Raw genomic sequence first — 15,379 nt, forward strand, 5'->3', positions numbered from 1 at the left:
GAAAATAAACAGATATCAAGGATAATCGAAGATACTCACAATTTATGGACGAGGTGGTTGCGGAGGTCCTGAGTGACATGTTCGTGCCAGGCTTTTCTCACGCCGCTGGCCGACAGCGGTGCCGCCGTGGGCACGTTACCCAGAGCTCCTACTGACGAGCTATCAGACATCAGCTGACTGAAGGAGAGAAAGTGTAAGAAAGAAAGAGAAAAGAAAACAGAGCGAGAGCCCATGTTAAAGCATCTACTTTGCAAAGTATAAGATCCCGAAACATACAGTAGCAGGAGCATAGATAAGTTAAATACTTGGCGTTGAGAGTGGATGGCATGTTGCCGTCGGGATGCAGTTTAGCTTGATCTGATGTGGGCACGCCCATTGCCCCGCTGCTAATGCTCATCTGGTTAGTACCTGCGGAGAAAGTCAGATACAAAATCAGTACCAGACCTGACACATCATACACTGTAATGACACCGAAACTAATCAGTACATCATGCCCCAGAATGATAGTTTACATCCTGCATGATGACAGAAAGTGTCTATTCTACAAGGAAACGTGCGTGTGGCGTTACCGAGCGCGTTCAGCGGCCTCAGCTGCTGGTGTTGCGTCTGCGTGGGCTGAGCATTAGGTGCTTGTGTCTGTGCAGGGCTCTGGTTGCTGTAAGGGAGGCCAAGAGCAGCATATGCTCGCTTCATGGAGCTTGGATCTATAGGAGCCGGGGCATTAAGGGCCGGAGCTGCGTTCTGACCAGAGCCCACCGGACCTATTGCAGTCTGCAGGCTAGCATTCGGAGACGTCATCATAGCTACAAAACCAAAAGATAAGCGTCAACTCTGAATGGTTAAAGCGGACAACCACACACCGAGCATTCTGCATTTCACAGAAAGGGAAATGTTTAGAGAACTGATGTGGCGGCTGAGTTTGTCATCAAAATCTTGATCTCAGAACGTTGCTAATAACAAAGTTCATACAAAATGGAATAAAAACCAAGACGTTTCATTCAGCTGCAATACTGACAGTCAACGTTCTTTGGATGCATGTAGTTTCTCTTGCATGCTGTACACATGCGTCTTCTCCATCAGAGCAAGGTGTATGAAGTAATCGGTTATGCAATAGAAATTAAAAACGGAGGACTATCGTCATATGCTAACGTCAGCATAACACCTCGGTAGATTAAAAAAATTGGGAGTATCTTGCTAGTTATTCAGTTCTCTGGCTTCGGTTTTATATATTTTTTAAAAATGCATAATGGATAAAATAACCAGAGTACAGCGACTGGAATCACAAGGGCGTGACAAGACACAAAAAAAGTGAGGATGTTTTAAAGGGAGTAGAAGTTCTGAGACTCACGCTGCTGGTTACGCTTGTCACTGGCATTCTTCAGCGGGAGGCAGACGGGGCAGTCGTGCCGTGTGCAGTTCTTCCAGTGAGAAATAATTTGCCTCGATGATGCACAGTGAGCCACTGCAGACAGAGAGGAAAAGAGAGAAAGAGAAAGTGAGAGAGAGAGAGAGAGAGAGAGAGAGAGAGTGTGAGAGAGAGAGAGAGAGAGAGAGAGAGAGAGAGAGAGAGAGATACAAGACACTGAGTGTTAGAGACACTAGAAGAGAGAAATATGTGTCTTGTTGCTGCTGAAAAAGAGGAAGAGAGATAGTGTGTGTGTGTGTGTGTGTGTGTGTGTGTGTGCATGAGCATGACTGAACGGGTCCAAGCGACTTACCCTGACAGGACTTGCCGGCCTGGCAGTGGGTCATATGGTTGAGGACGTTCTTCATGGTCCTGCAGTGGGGCAGGGCGCAGGCCCGTACCTCGCCGTTGGCTTGCTCACGCCGCTGGCACTTGTGTGCATGGAGCAGCAGGACCAGCTGCTGCTGGATCAGCTTGCGCTTCTCCGGGTCAGCCGTGGGACCTGCAGGAACACCCTGACACCCAACCATTCCCACTGCCACCTGCTGCTGTGCCTGAGGCTACACAGAGAGGCAGACGAAGACGTGTTAGTGCACTTGTTGAGCAAAGTCAAAAGATTAACACAATTAACTGGGACCAAGTCATAAATATCGAAACGTCCAAAAAAAGTCATTAACATTAACCAGGAAAGGATGCTGAGCCACTCTGACTCATTAACACAGTGATATATGGCGTGTATTCAAAACAGTGTAAGAATTTGGGTTCAGCTTTGGAAAGCCTGAAACTGCAACTTCTAGAACATCTCAATCAAGCTTGTAGCGTCTTGTCTTTTGATGTTCGTTCTCTATCATTAAAACTAGGCAGACTGAAAAGCTTTTTTTTTCTTCCAAAATAAACGTCAACATCCTGCTACTATGAAATGTATTTTGCAAAAACAAAGGAGGAACTGTAGGGTCCACCACGGACTCACCATGTTCGGGACGACGGCTCCCTTCAGATCAGCGCTGAAGGCTGGCAGGCTGTTTGCCAGCGATGCTTTGTTCTGCAGCTGGGCGTTTACACCTGCCCCTGCTAACTGCTGCCCGCCTGCCTGGTACTGACTAAAGGGACTACCACTGCCAGCCATGCCCATCTACAGACAAAGAGGAAGAAAGTAATTATATATATATCAATTTTGGAAATATTTCTCTCTCGTAAGCTTATCAAGGTGAAACGTTCGCTCATGCAACCGTGATGGAATCCAGCAGCCGTTGAAAGTGAAATCTGAATAAATGCTCATTATTTCATAAATGTGTGCGCACAGCATACATAAAATTACAAAACATAAACACCTCGACGTAGCATAGCGGTGAGTAGTATACGCACTTTCCTACAGCACAGAGCCGTATTACTTACAACAGTTTGGGGATCTCCACTTTTCCTAGATCACATAATTAATCTAACCGGCTAATTTTAGAGGCTGAATTTGGCTTGTGGAGAATTTAGAAAAGGGAAAGGGGAAAAAAAAAGTGTGTAAGGAACAGTCATGACTTTACTCAGACGTGCCTCAAGCACAGGGCCAGAGAAACCTCTTCCTCTCGGTCAGACAGAAGCCTGCTCTGAAGTGCACTCCCCCTCCTTCTCCTTTCATCCACTTCAACACCTCCCCTCCTCCCTCGCTCCCGCCGGCAGCATGCCGGCCGCTTGCTCTCCTCTGTTGACATCGCTCCAGCAGACCAGATAAAAGAGGCCAGCTGAGTGCCGCACACGCTGCCAGCCCTCCACTCTTTCCTCCTCCACACACACACAGCTTTATCCCGACCCTCCACCCGCTGTGCTTACTCATTCACATACAGATTTGTGGCACTCTTCAGCTCGAATCGCTCTCATCCCTCGAGAGCCGTAGCTGACACTCCATTCGCTGCCTTAACACGCATCCCCTCACCGACATCCTCCAAAAACACACACATCCATAGACACACCCACTTGACCAACACATACACTACAGTTTTATTGGATTTTTGATTCCTGTTGCGGATTAATTTTCAGACAATCTATGCAGTGGAGTTTACATTCCACTACAGGAAAAAGGTCTCTTTAGTAACTGCATTGTGGTGCATCTCCTCCTTCTGTACTGGGGAAAGTTTTACACTCCTACGTGTCAAACCGCAAATTTTTTGATTCAAGTGTCAGACTTATATCAAGAAGAGGGGGCTCCCCAAACGATGTACTGTTACACAGATTAGAGAAAGTGCAGTAGTGCTCTGATGTGGTAGGAGTATCGAGTAGGAGTGTAAAATGTGTAAGAGCTGGCCGACGGCTTCCTATGAGCTTCCTCTGAAACCACAGAGCTCACGTCCGACGAAAAGTAAACACTGCATTTCGTTGCACTTCACCGCACTGTGATGTGTTTTTAAACAGCTGCGATGAGAGCGTTCACGAGATGAGCCAGAAGGTCGCTACAACACGCTGCTGCTGAAGACGCAGAGCCAGTGGGGTAAAACCGGAAGCCCACATGGTGCAGGGTCGATCTCGTACCTGCAACCCTGACACAACGCCTCAGTGATTTCGCTGCCTAAAGGAAAACACTCCTGTAATTTCACCGGTCCAAATGAGCCATAATTATCCAGTTTCGTTAAAAAACAAATACAAACACAATCCCCAGCATCCTCCGGGTGAACACGACAGAGCGACTCTTTATGTAAACAGAAGTGCCTTCCTGCAGTGCAGTGTGGAAAAACGTAAATACAAAATGGAGGCCTGACAGCGGTTTTATGTGCAGGAGGAAAATGAGCAGAAGTAATAAATGAAACGGATCAGATTTTTCCCGGGAATCTGGATTAACAGGCGTGCATGAAAGTATCCTGAAGCAATAAGATATGCACAACAAAAAAAGACTAGTCAGAGGAATAACTTACGATTCATACAACTTAGTGCTAGTCATGTGACCTACTGCTGATCACACATGTACAGCCACAAACCAGTTTAGAGTCAGTCTGGACTGAAAAACATACAAAATCCCTACATGCATCTTAAGACAAGATCCAGACAAATTCTCTCCAGGATGTGCGCACAAATAAACTAGCGCATGTTTTTTTTGTTCACAGCCCAGTGTTTATTTAAAGTCACTTGGTGCTATTTGCATACTACACAAACGCTTGCAGCGGTTCTCTCCTTTGAGGTCTCTAATTTGCCTGACACCCACCGAGGTCACATTTATATTGGCGGTTTTTAAACAAAGCAGCTCGGTCGCGGTGTGGAGTGCGGAATGTCGCTCTTCACCCTAATTAACCAATTAAAACATGAAATGCAGAGCGACTAGCCAGATAAGCTCCCGTGCACATGAATGTTATTTCCATATTACACGCAGGAGGAAAAGCCTTTCTTGAAAAACGGATGTTTGTTTTTATTGGCTCATTTGTTATCACACTAGTCTAACAGACATGAAAGGAGATCAGGCTCAGATAAGAAAGCATGTGCCACGTGTCATTATATAAGACTGATAACTGCATTAAAGTCGTTATTAGAACGCACAGCATGGCTTTCTACAGCAAGCAGAAACTGACAGAAAAAAACTACTTGTTTTTATACGCCACAGATTTATCTTCAAATAAATTGAAGGTCTTTAATAAACAAATGTGCTTGCTCCACGACAACGCTCATAACATGATTATATAATGCATCGTACACCGATGAAGTGCAACGTTACAAAGTCAAAGCGTCAAAACACAGCCCTAAGATAAGTGATGGAAAGAAAGTCTCTCACCTTGTTCATGTTGCCTGCTTGTTGAGCGCTCATGCCCATCTGCTGTGCCCCCTGCGTCAGTGTCTCTGCCAGCATGCTGCTCGCTCCTCCTGGTGCTGCCCCTGCTGCTGCCGCCGCCACCTGCTGCCCTACAGTCCCTGCCCCCTGGTACTGCATGCCTGGTGCACCCCTGCCACGCCCGCCCGGCCCCAGCGTTCCGTTCATCACCTGGCCTTGCTGCTGAGCGGCTGTGCTCTGTGCCATCATGCCATTGTTCAACATGGCTTGGTTGAAGCCAGCGTTCAGGCCCATGCCGCCATTCCCCGGTGTGCCTGGTGCGGTTCCTGCTGGTTTTGGCGTTGGGGATGCGTGCGAGGGAGATCCTTGGCCCAGCGGACTCTTACCCAGTGCACCCAGCTGAGGCCCCATGCCTCCCCCGGGTCCCGGGCTAGACGAGTTTAGAGCTGCCGAATTGAGGCCGGCGCCGCTTCCTGCTCGCAGGAGCTCGGAGAGCTGCTTGTGCTTAGCAGCAGCATCTGCCAGCCCCGCCGTGCCCGCACTGCCACCATTCGAGGGCATGGGCATCAGACTGAGGTCTCCATTTGGGCCGCTTGGAATCAACTCATCCGGAAGGTTGCTCTCTAGGTCGTCCCATGACAGTGAGCTCAACTCTGAGTGAAAGAAAGAGAGACAAAAGGAGTTATTTTCATTTCTATCTCAAGGTACAAAAAAAATACATCTAAAACATAAAACAGCATACAGTCATACTAAATAAAAAAAATCGGTGGCAAAGACTTCAAAGATATTTCTTTACTTGCAGTCTGAAATTAAATTGTCTGTTTTAGTGGTTAGTTGAAGAGTTAAAAAAATCTAAACAGGACGCCAAAATTCTGTCACTATCGAAAGCACGACTTTCTTGCAATTCTACACACGAGGTATTTCCTTGAAACAAGTTAAGTTTATTAACCAAAGTGAACAACTGTGCCAAAGTGTCAGTGGTCTTAAAGCAGAGCCCTGAGGTTCACCACAATCACTGTCCTTTTCTACACTGCAGTTAGGTACAAATTCGAGATTAGGACAAGGGATTCAAACTTCTTTAGCCAACTATAAATGTAAACTATTAACCCGTTTGATTTATTCCTCATTTCAAAAGTGCACATTCAGGGCTAAATGTTTTCCTCAGTCTATGGTCTGCAATGTCTCTTTAAACATGCTGTGTGCGCTCTCCTGGTTGTGCAATTTAGATGCAGTGTGTGTAGCGTGAAGCATCTGGCGGTAAATGAGGGCACTCTATCTGCCCACCTCCCAGAGTAAACACACACACACACACGTCAGCAGGTGCTCGACACAAGAACAACTTGAGAGGAGATCATCTCTTCCGCTTTTATCGCCCTTTTACACACATAAACACACACACACGCTTGCCAGCAGACAGCCCCCCCCCGCTCCCTCATTCATGCCACCCTTATCTCCCCATCTTTGTGCTGAATCACTCCTTTACAGAGCACTGAGGACTTGAAGTGCATGCAGACACACACACACACACACACACACACACACACACACACACACGAGTGAAGCACAGCATTGTTTTGGTTTCTGAAGCCATGTGAAGCCCAGAGTCTCGGCATGGTGAAGAGGAGGGAGGGAGCTGGGGGAAGGGAGGTGTTTTAGACACAGCTCTTTCTCTACTCCTCCATCACCACTGCTCACCCTCTCCCTTACTACATAGGTTTATGTCACAGGCTCTTCTGAGGCATCCTGACAACTGATGTGTTTATAAACTACAACTGAAAACGATAAAAAGAAAGTGAGCCAACACGAAGGCAAGATATTAAAAAAGCACTTTTGTCTGGATAAAGGCGTCTGCCGAATGCCGTAAATGAAACAGTTCTGAGCAAATGGAATTTAAATAAATTCTTTGTTCTCGATTGTGATTAGTAGTAGCAATGTTATTATTGTTATTATTATATTTGTTTAACTCTCTCAGCCTCACCCTCGTTCTCTCTCGGGCTCTCTAAGCTTATGTTTTCTTTCCAAAAAGAAAGGGCTTGTTTTTTCTTCAATAAAAATAGGATGAATGAGGCTCAATAATCATTTCCAAATCACAGCTTTCCTCTGTCAGCTGTTCAAAGCTAGTAACCAACACTGCTACACAAAGCCTGACTAAACCCTGACATTGATGCCTCCCCCTTTCACTCTGCTTCAAGTATTACACCCCTCTCTCAACCAGACTCTCCCTCCCGCTTTCCTTCTCATTCAGATCCCTCCGACTAAAAATAAACACGTCGGGCAGCTGCAGCTGTCGGTCGGTCGGTCGGTCGGTGGGTCGACGTGATGGTTGGCTGTCTGGGCTGCAACAGGTGCAGCATGCCAGGAGTTTTGCTTGCTAGGAAACGTGGAAACGCATGTCAAGGGGAACCCGCCGGTACCATCACATCGCTTTTTCATCCACGAGCTCTCTGCCACCTAGGAAGGGCTGTTGCCTTGACGACGAGTTGTCAAGAGAACATGGGTATGCTTCCATTACTGGCATGACTCTCAGGCATTTTGCGGAAATAAAAAGAGCAGCCACGTCTGTGACTATGATGGCACGACGCTTTTAGGAAACGCCGCTGGTGGTCAAAGAGAAACTGAACACTGGTTTAAGATGCTGCGACTTTGTCTGAGATTTAACAAGCTCTTATATTCACTTCAGCACTGGTGCTGTTATAACTGTGTGATGAGGCCATCCTTAAAAATATTCTTGTTTGCCGTAACTAAGTCCGACCGACTTGCCAGTTGTAAATTTGCGTTAAGACCGACCACAGTTTTTTTAATTCTTTAAACAACTAATACAAAAGAAATAAAATAATATTAATTATATTTTAGTAAGTATTGTAAATATACAAATTGCCCAGGCCTACATACAAATGAAGGCTACGTTCTTTCTTTTAAATAAAAACCCGTGACGTCATGACGTCATTTACACTATTGGTTAACGGATGTCACGCTACGGCCTGTGCGTTCGCTTCGTCTCATCCTCTCGTTCACTGTCAGAGTCAACGGTTCGCGCTTGGTAACAATGGCTGACAAAACAAAATGTTCGCGGTCACCGTTCAAACTAATTTGTTTGTGGTCTATACAGCCTGCATCAAAATGATGCGCCCGAAGGCACAGGTTGAAGACCCAGTCAGTGACGTCACGATATGCTAATTTGTTTAAATTCATACCTACGTAATCACCATCACTAAAATTGTTGAAACTTGAAAAAAAAAAAAAATAGACCTCTCTAATGACCCTTTTTTTTTAATGTTACTGCAAACCAAAATATTTTTAAGGACGGCCTGAGTGTCTCTTTACACGTGCATGTGTTTGTGTTGCTAATCGCAGTTACACACTAGACATTTCCCAGATCTCTCTGCATCTGACATCAGGGTCTGAGACAATTATCATCCACATCCAGAAGACCAATCAGAGAGGAGGAGTTCCTTGGTTATGTTTGAAGGAACAGACACTTCTAACAGGACAGAATTTTAACGGTCTAGACCTAAACAGAACAGGAGCAGGTAAAGTCTTACATCAGCACCTCACACATGACTTAACACGACATGGAGAGCCAGGTGCAGGTCAGAGTCACTCCAGTGGAAGACCTGACCCTGAACTACAGATTATACGTTCAAATGCCATTTGGAGGAATGTTACATTTTCAGATCGTTCCTTCGGGCGACGGATCAAGAGCATGCACCGAAAGAGCTACAAATTCACTGCAAACCTCCATCTTCATCACATTAAACACAAGCACGACATAAGCACAGAGCTGTACTAATCGCCATACAGAGCAGTGCGCACACAGGGCCGCATCGTTCAGGTGATAAGGGAAATATCCACATTGGAATCACCATTATCAGACATTGCTGCTTTACCCATCATCCACACCCTTCTCGTTTCGTTTCTCGCTTTTCCTTTCTTTCTCCGTTTCCCCTTTCCTTTCTTGCTCTTGTTTACCCACTCTCTTGTTTTCCCTTTCCTCTCCCTCTTTCCTTCATGGTCCTCTCTCTCCTTCAGGTTCTTCTCACATCCCTTGCCTCTCATTCTCACCCTCTGACTGTGAGATGTGTTCACGTCAGACACCAAATAACTTGCTTCATCACAATATAATGTGTTTTTTAAATAATCAACACAGAACTGAATGCATTTGGGAGCAGCACCGAGAGGATGCAGAGCAGAAGAATTACTTGCTGATTGTTTCTCAGTCCCTCGTTTGTGATGGACAGAGGTACGTACATTGGAAATGCAAAGCTGGACACAATAACACAAGTCTGAGGTTTAACATTACAATACACTGCTTCACGCTGGAGGTTTGAGATGCTGTGGTTGTGAGCTCCATGTTAATGTTAAACAGAGCCGCATAAAAACAAGCCACACGCTGATGAAGTTTTAGAGAGCTCGAGAGAGAACGAGAGCGAGACTGAGAGGGGAAAACAAAGAAAAAAGCGAGCTAGACTTGAAACGTTCCAGTTGCCAAATGGCTGTTAATGACACCGGGGCCTTTTTCGAGTCGTATCAACATGGTATTGCAGTCTGCAAGTGCAATCAAGTGGCGCTGCATTCAAACTAGCTGCATAGTCGAGTAAGGTCACGGTCAAATAAATGTGGTGGTTTTTGTTTTCTCTGATGTAAAATCTCCGCTCAAATACAACTTTACTAGCAAGCTACACACGCTTGTTCTTGGGCTTGACCAGCGTTCAGCACTAGTGTTTATGAGCAATGCAGACGTCTACACCGTACACCAAATAGAAATGATGCCACACAGCCTGGTTGGGAAGGAACTCTCTGCTCTGTCGATCACACTAATGCCAATCGAGTGCGTCTGCGAGCTGATGTATGTAGAAGGAGGCAGAACTTTGAGTGTGCTGATCTGCTCTGGACATCATCACAAGCAGCAGTTTTAAAAAAATGAGGCTGTCTGGAAGGAAAGATAGATCACATGACTGGAGATCTGACTGGTAGGTTGGGAACTGGGCAAGAAAAATATTCTCTTCCTAATTTATTATGACGCCATCTGGGTGATGCTCCAACATTAAATCCACCCCTAGGGGCAAGTTAGATGCAATAAACCCCACACCTTGTCCACACCGATGAGTCCGTTTAGAGACGCTGGTCTGGAGATCAGATTGAAAAATTGGTGTTTCTGGTTGGCAAGAGCCCATGAGCTTTAGGTCCAACGTCTTCATAAGCCATAAGACGTCATAAGACCAGACACAGTACATGTGTATAGTATAGAGTGTATAGTATAGAGTGTATAGTATAGAGTGTATAGTATAGTAGATGCATGGAAAAGATGCACAAAACAGGATTAGTCGAGATTCTCTGTGTTTATGGGTTAATTAGATAAAGAGTAATACACCATAGAATGAGGAGAAAGGTGTACAAAGCTCCACCTCCAGATGCTCGTTATTTTGTTTTCAAACGAGTTAAACATTCCTCCAGGTTATTGTACACAATGAAAACACACAGATTAGATTATTTAAAGAATGTAAACTTGTGTAATTTTATATAAACAAACACTTAGACTGACCTTAATGTTTAATCAGATATTTTATTCTGTACACGTGAAGGATTTGATTCTGATTAAGGCGTATACAAGAACTACTTTTTGAATTCCGATGATCATTTATAGTGATTTGATCCATTTACGTGACGACAGACGTGGGAATGCTTTTCTTTTAAGGCGCTAAATAAGCTTTTTTAAATCATAATTAACATTTCTACACATACATTCTGATGAAGTACATACAAAGGCCTTTAACCTGAATGTTTTCACTCCAGTTTTGTATGTAAATATTTTCCCGCTGATGAAGTCTTTGCGAGTGTTTTTATTCTAATTAAAGTCTAAACAAGCGACAGGTTCAGACCCGCATTCTCTTGACTAAAATGCCAGGTAGCAGCAAACAAACAAACAATCCCTAGCGTTTTTAGTTTTCCTTCATGCTGTACTGTCCACCGGACTCGTTTAGACATCTTCTCTGAGGTGGTTTAAGTTAAAGTGCCTCATCTCGTTCCCGTTCTGCACTCCTATTGGTTTTTGGCTTGACGCTCGTTGTTGATGTCTACACAGAGGATTACAGAGGTTACCCTGTGAATCTTGAAAACATTTAGGATTTTCAAGATTTGTGTCAGACGACCAAATCGAGCCCGGCTTTACATAAGCTTCCAGTTGAGCTGCCTACAGGAATGTTTTTAATCTGACCGAGGCGTACGCGTACACGTTTTTAATCTGACCGAGGCGTACGCGTACACGCTTTTAATCTGACCGAGGCGTACGCGTACAGTTTTTAATCTGACCGAGGCGTACGCGTACACGTTTTTAATCTGACTGAGGCGTTTGTAATCTGACCGTGGCTCACACGCACACGTTTGTAATCTGACTGAGGCGCACACGTTTGTAATCTGACTGAGGCGCACACGTTTGTAATCTGACCGAGGCGCACACGTTTGTAATCTGACCGAGGCGCACACGTAAACGTTTGTAATCTGACCGAGGCGTACACGTAAACGTTTGTAATCTGACCGAGGCGTACGCGTAAACGTTTTAAATCTGACCGAGATGTACGCGTAAACGTTTTAAATCTGACCGAGATGTACGCGTAAACGTTTTAAATCTGACCGAGATGTACGCGTAAACGTTTTAAATCTGACCGAGATGTACGCGTAAACGTTTTAAATCTGACCGAGATGTACGCGTAAACGTTTTAAATCTGACCGAGGCGTACGCGTACACGTTTTTAATCTGACTGAGGCGTTTGTAATCTGACCGTGGCTCACACGCACACGTTTGTAATCTGACCGTGGCTCACACGCACACGTTTGTAATCTGACCGTGGCTCACACGCACACGTTTGTAATCTGACTGAGGCGCACACGTTTGTAATCTGACTGAGGCGCACACGTTTGTAATCTGACTGAGGCGCACACGTTTGTAATCTGACTGAGGCGCACACGTTTGTAATCTGACTGAGGCGCACACGTTTGTAATCTGACTGAGGCGCACACGTTTGTAATCTGACTGAGGCGCACACGTTTGTAATCTGACTGAGGCGCACACGTTTGTAATCTGACTGAGGCGCACACGTTTGTAATCTGACTGAGGCGCACACGTTTGTAATCTGACTGAGGCGCACACGTTTGTAATCTGACTGAGGCGCACACGTTTGTAATCTGACTGAGGCGCACACGTTTGTAATCTGACTGAGGCGCACACGTTTGTAATCTGACTGAGGCGCACACGTTTGTAATCTGACCGAGGCGCACACGTTTGTAATCTGACCGAGGCGCACACGTAAACGTTTGTAATCTGACCGAGGCGTACACGTAAACGTTTGTAATCTGACCGAGGCGTACACGTAAACGTTTGTAATCTGACCGAGGTGTACGCGTAAACGTTTTAAATCTGACCGAGATGTACGCGTAAACGTTTTAAATCTGACCGAGATGTACATGTACACGGTTTTTAATCTGACCGAGATGTACACGTAAACGTTTTTAATCTGGCTTGAGATGTACACGTAAACATTTTTAATCTGACTTGAGACATACACGTAAACGTCAGAGCTTTCAATTCTGATTTGAACGTATTCATCTGGGTTACGTTGTGTTTTCTATTTTTTTTATTTATTCCTAATGATGCATACACATGAATGTTTAGAATTGGATTAACGTGTGTATGTAAAAACTGATTCCACGTAATATGTACACAAGTTATTTTATTCTATTAATGTGTATACATGGACACTTGTAGGGCTGAAAATATTCCTCGAACAACTCGAATACAAAAAAATAATAATAATTTGCCTCAAAGCTTTGTTTAGTCCATTTACTGTAGCTTTCCCATTGTGCCATCATCACTGATGCACAACCTGCTAAACTCTGGACACCTGATGTAAACACATACGCTGCAAAAGAAACGGAGGAATGGCGAGAAAGCGATGAGGAGAAGATTCAGGCAAAAGAAAACAGCAGAAAGTTTCCAAGGTTTGCGCTAATTTCAAACTAAGTCTCCTAAACTAAGTCTCGAAGTGTGTTTTCTGTAAGACTGAACTGGCGGAACAACAGAACAAGATCAATGCTTCAACATCTCATCAAAAAACACACAGTCCTCACATCAAGTCCACTGAGGGAAGTCGACACAAGGTAACGTTAGTGTTCGCATTTAGCCTAAATCTTGCTAATTAGCCTAAATGATTGCTAGTTGAAATCAAAGCCTGTAAAAATGTATGTTGATTGTGGCTATATGTATTGACTATTTAAGACCGTAAATCAACATGGTGGTTAGTTATAATGTCCCCAGATTAGCTAAGTTTGTGAAAGACTAAGCGTCATTCATGTTCATAGTCTCACTCCCACTCTGTCACACACACAGCCTAACCACGATGCCCCTTGAAAAGAGACACAGCTGCAAATATTGCATAAAGACGTGGCTTAAAGACGTTATTGCCAAATCCAGCATTCCACCAGACAATGTATTTAATACCAATTAAACGCACTAAGTGGGTTTAGTTTTCACGGTTATTAATGTGTGCAATTTCAGCATTAAAAATGTCCATTTTTCTAAAAAGTAAACAAATTAGTTGTTAATTTAAGAGACCCATCTTATTTTCTCTTGCATATTTAGTTAATAATAAAGAAAATGTACTTCTTATCTGATTAATTGGTGGAATAATCGATACGTGTGAAATGTAGATAAAACAGGAACCGTCTAAATCTGATATAATGTCGATGTTAACTCACGTTGTGCTTTACTGATATCACAGATTTTAAATATATATATAGTAAAAAAAAAATTTACAATTACAAAACAACTGCAAATAGTGGACGTTAAAACCGTCACCCTGACCGTTCTTGACCATCGACTTATTTTCAACTTCCATAAATAGAGTCTTTTCCACAGATTTAAAAATATTTCTGTAGACATTACTGTTATGTTGGGATTAATTCGGCTGCGGCGCAACTGAAAATAAAAGGTTTATATGTGAAAGCTGAGGTTAGATCAGAAACACAAAGTCCGCATGTACTGTGTGATGAAACGTGCTGTGAGAAAATGATGCAATCTCCCCGTTACGTCTCTGTCGCTAGCGTTAAGCACCGATATCAGCTCTGCTCATGGAGATAGGCGGGTTTGGCCGATTCAATTGCAGTTTAAACACCTGACATTATTCCCCCTGACATTTCTCCGCTCGTGTACTTGAACAGTCAGGAAGCGAGGAGCTGATTACCTTTCTAACACAACAGCTCTGCCTTATAACTAATACGCTATCGTTTCCTTAGTAACAGCTCGGATATTAATATTACGCTGATATTAATCAGGTTTAAAACGTAGCCTTGTTAAAGAAACACATACAGTAACTGATTGCCTGGTGACTAATATTCATGACTGATTATTCTGTGTTAATGGAAGGAGTCTCCAGTGTCCAGGGGCGGTCCTAGAGGCAGGGCCACAGGCCCTGGCCCCTGGTGAAATCTGACTGGCCCCTGATTGGCCCCCGTTCCATCAATCGTTGACGAGAAGAGCAACCGGAGAATTTTTAACAACGATCACAGATGCAATTCAACCCCCAAACAATTGGCGGCACTTGAGCGTTTGAAAAAGGAATGTTGCCAAAATGTATTTGCACCGTACTGAATAAATTATTTTGTGTGCTTGAATGTACCCTGTACTTGGCCCCTGAATGTAACATGTGGCCCCTGTTACAGAAAAATCCTAGAACCACCACCGCCAGTGTCAGAGCTTCATATCTGGCGGCAAGTAAAACCTTCTATATGGAGGAAGGTGACGGAATGTAAGTTTATAGCTGCTATAACATGAAATATAACAAGGTTTTTAAGATTGATGTAAAGAGATACAAAAGTACAGTGTCGAGTTCGTCAGTAGATTTTAAACGGTGTGCGAGGAATAAAACACTTTAGGGTAAATATACAGCCTGCTTCTACTTCATGTCATCTCACATTCACCATTGCTGAGTATTTTCCCATCGCAGCAGCACCACAAGAGTGTTTTATTCCGCACTTTAGTCTGTACATTCAGTATTTTGCTAAACGTTTCCTTTTTCCTTTATTTTTTTTTAATCTAAAAGTTTACCTGTAATTTTCCTGAAGCTCGCCTTTGAATAAAATATCAAACACTAAATATTTATTTAGAGAAAAAAAACAACACTGTTGAAGTGATCACATTTTAAGCTGTGTTAAAAAAAAATGTATGATGTAAAGACCTA

The 15,379-nt window shown here is 44.0% G+C and overlaps 1 protein-coding gene across 4 annotated transcripts in view; it reads right to left on the reverse strand.

Moving 5' to 3' along the window:
- crebbpa (CREB binding protein a) overlaps positions 1-15,379 on the reverse strand; it is a 31,119-nt gene that overhangs the window by 14,284 nt on the left and 1,456 nt on the right. For 2 of the 4 annotated variants that reach the window (XM_060859422.1, XM_060859421.1), the window contains exons 2-8: positions 5,151-5,800; positions 2,376-2,537; positions 1,719-1,965; positions 1,349-1,462; positions 570-803; positions 306-408; positions 40-177 (exon numbers count right to left, since the gene is read on the reverse strand). In XM_060859422.1, the coding sequence (XP_060715405.1) occupies positions 40-177; positions 306-408; positions 570-803; positions 1,349-1,462; positions 1,719-1,965; positions 2,376-2,537; positions 5,151-5,800 (1,648 nt within the window). Of the gene's footprint in view, positions 1-36; positions 178-305; positions 409-569; positions 804-1,348; positions 1,463-1,718; positions 1,966-2,375; positions 2,538-5,150; positions 5,801-15,379 lie in introns of all 4 variants that reach the window. The other 2 variants (XM_060859420.1, XM_060859418.1) reach the window with 1 other exon arrangement.

This window comes from Tachysurus vachellii, chromosome 23 (assembly GCF_030014155.1).
Source record: "Tachysurus vachellii isolate PV-2020 chromosome 23, HZAU_Pvac_v1, whole genome shotgun sequence".
NCBI classification, from domain to species: domain Eukaryota; kingdom Metazoa; phylum Chordata; class Actinopteri; order Siluriformes; family Bagridae; genus Tachysurus; species Tachysurus vachellii.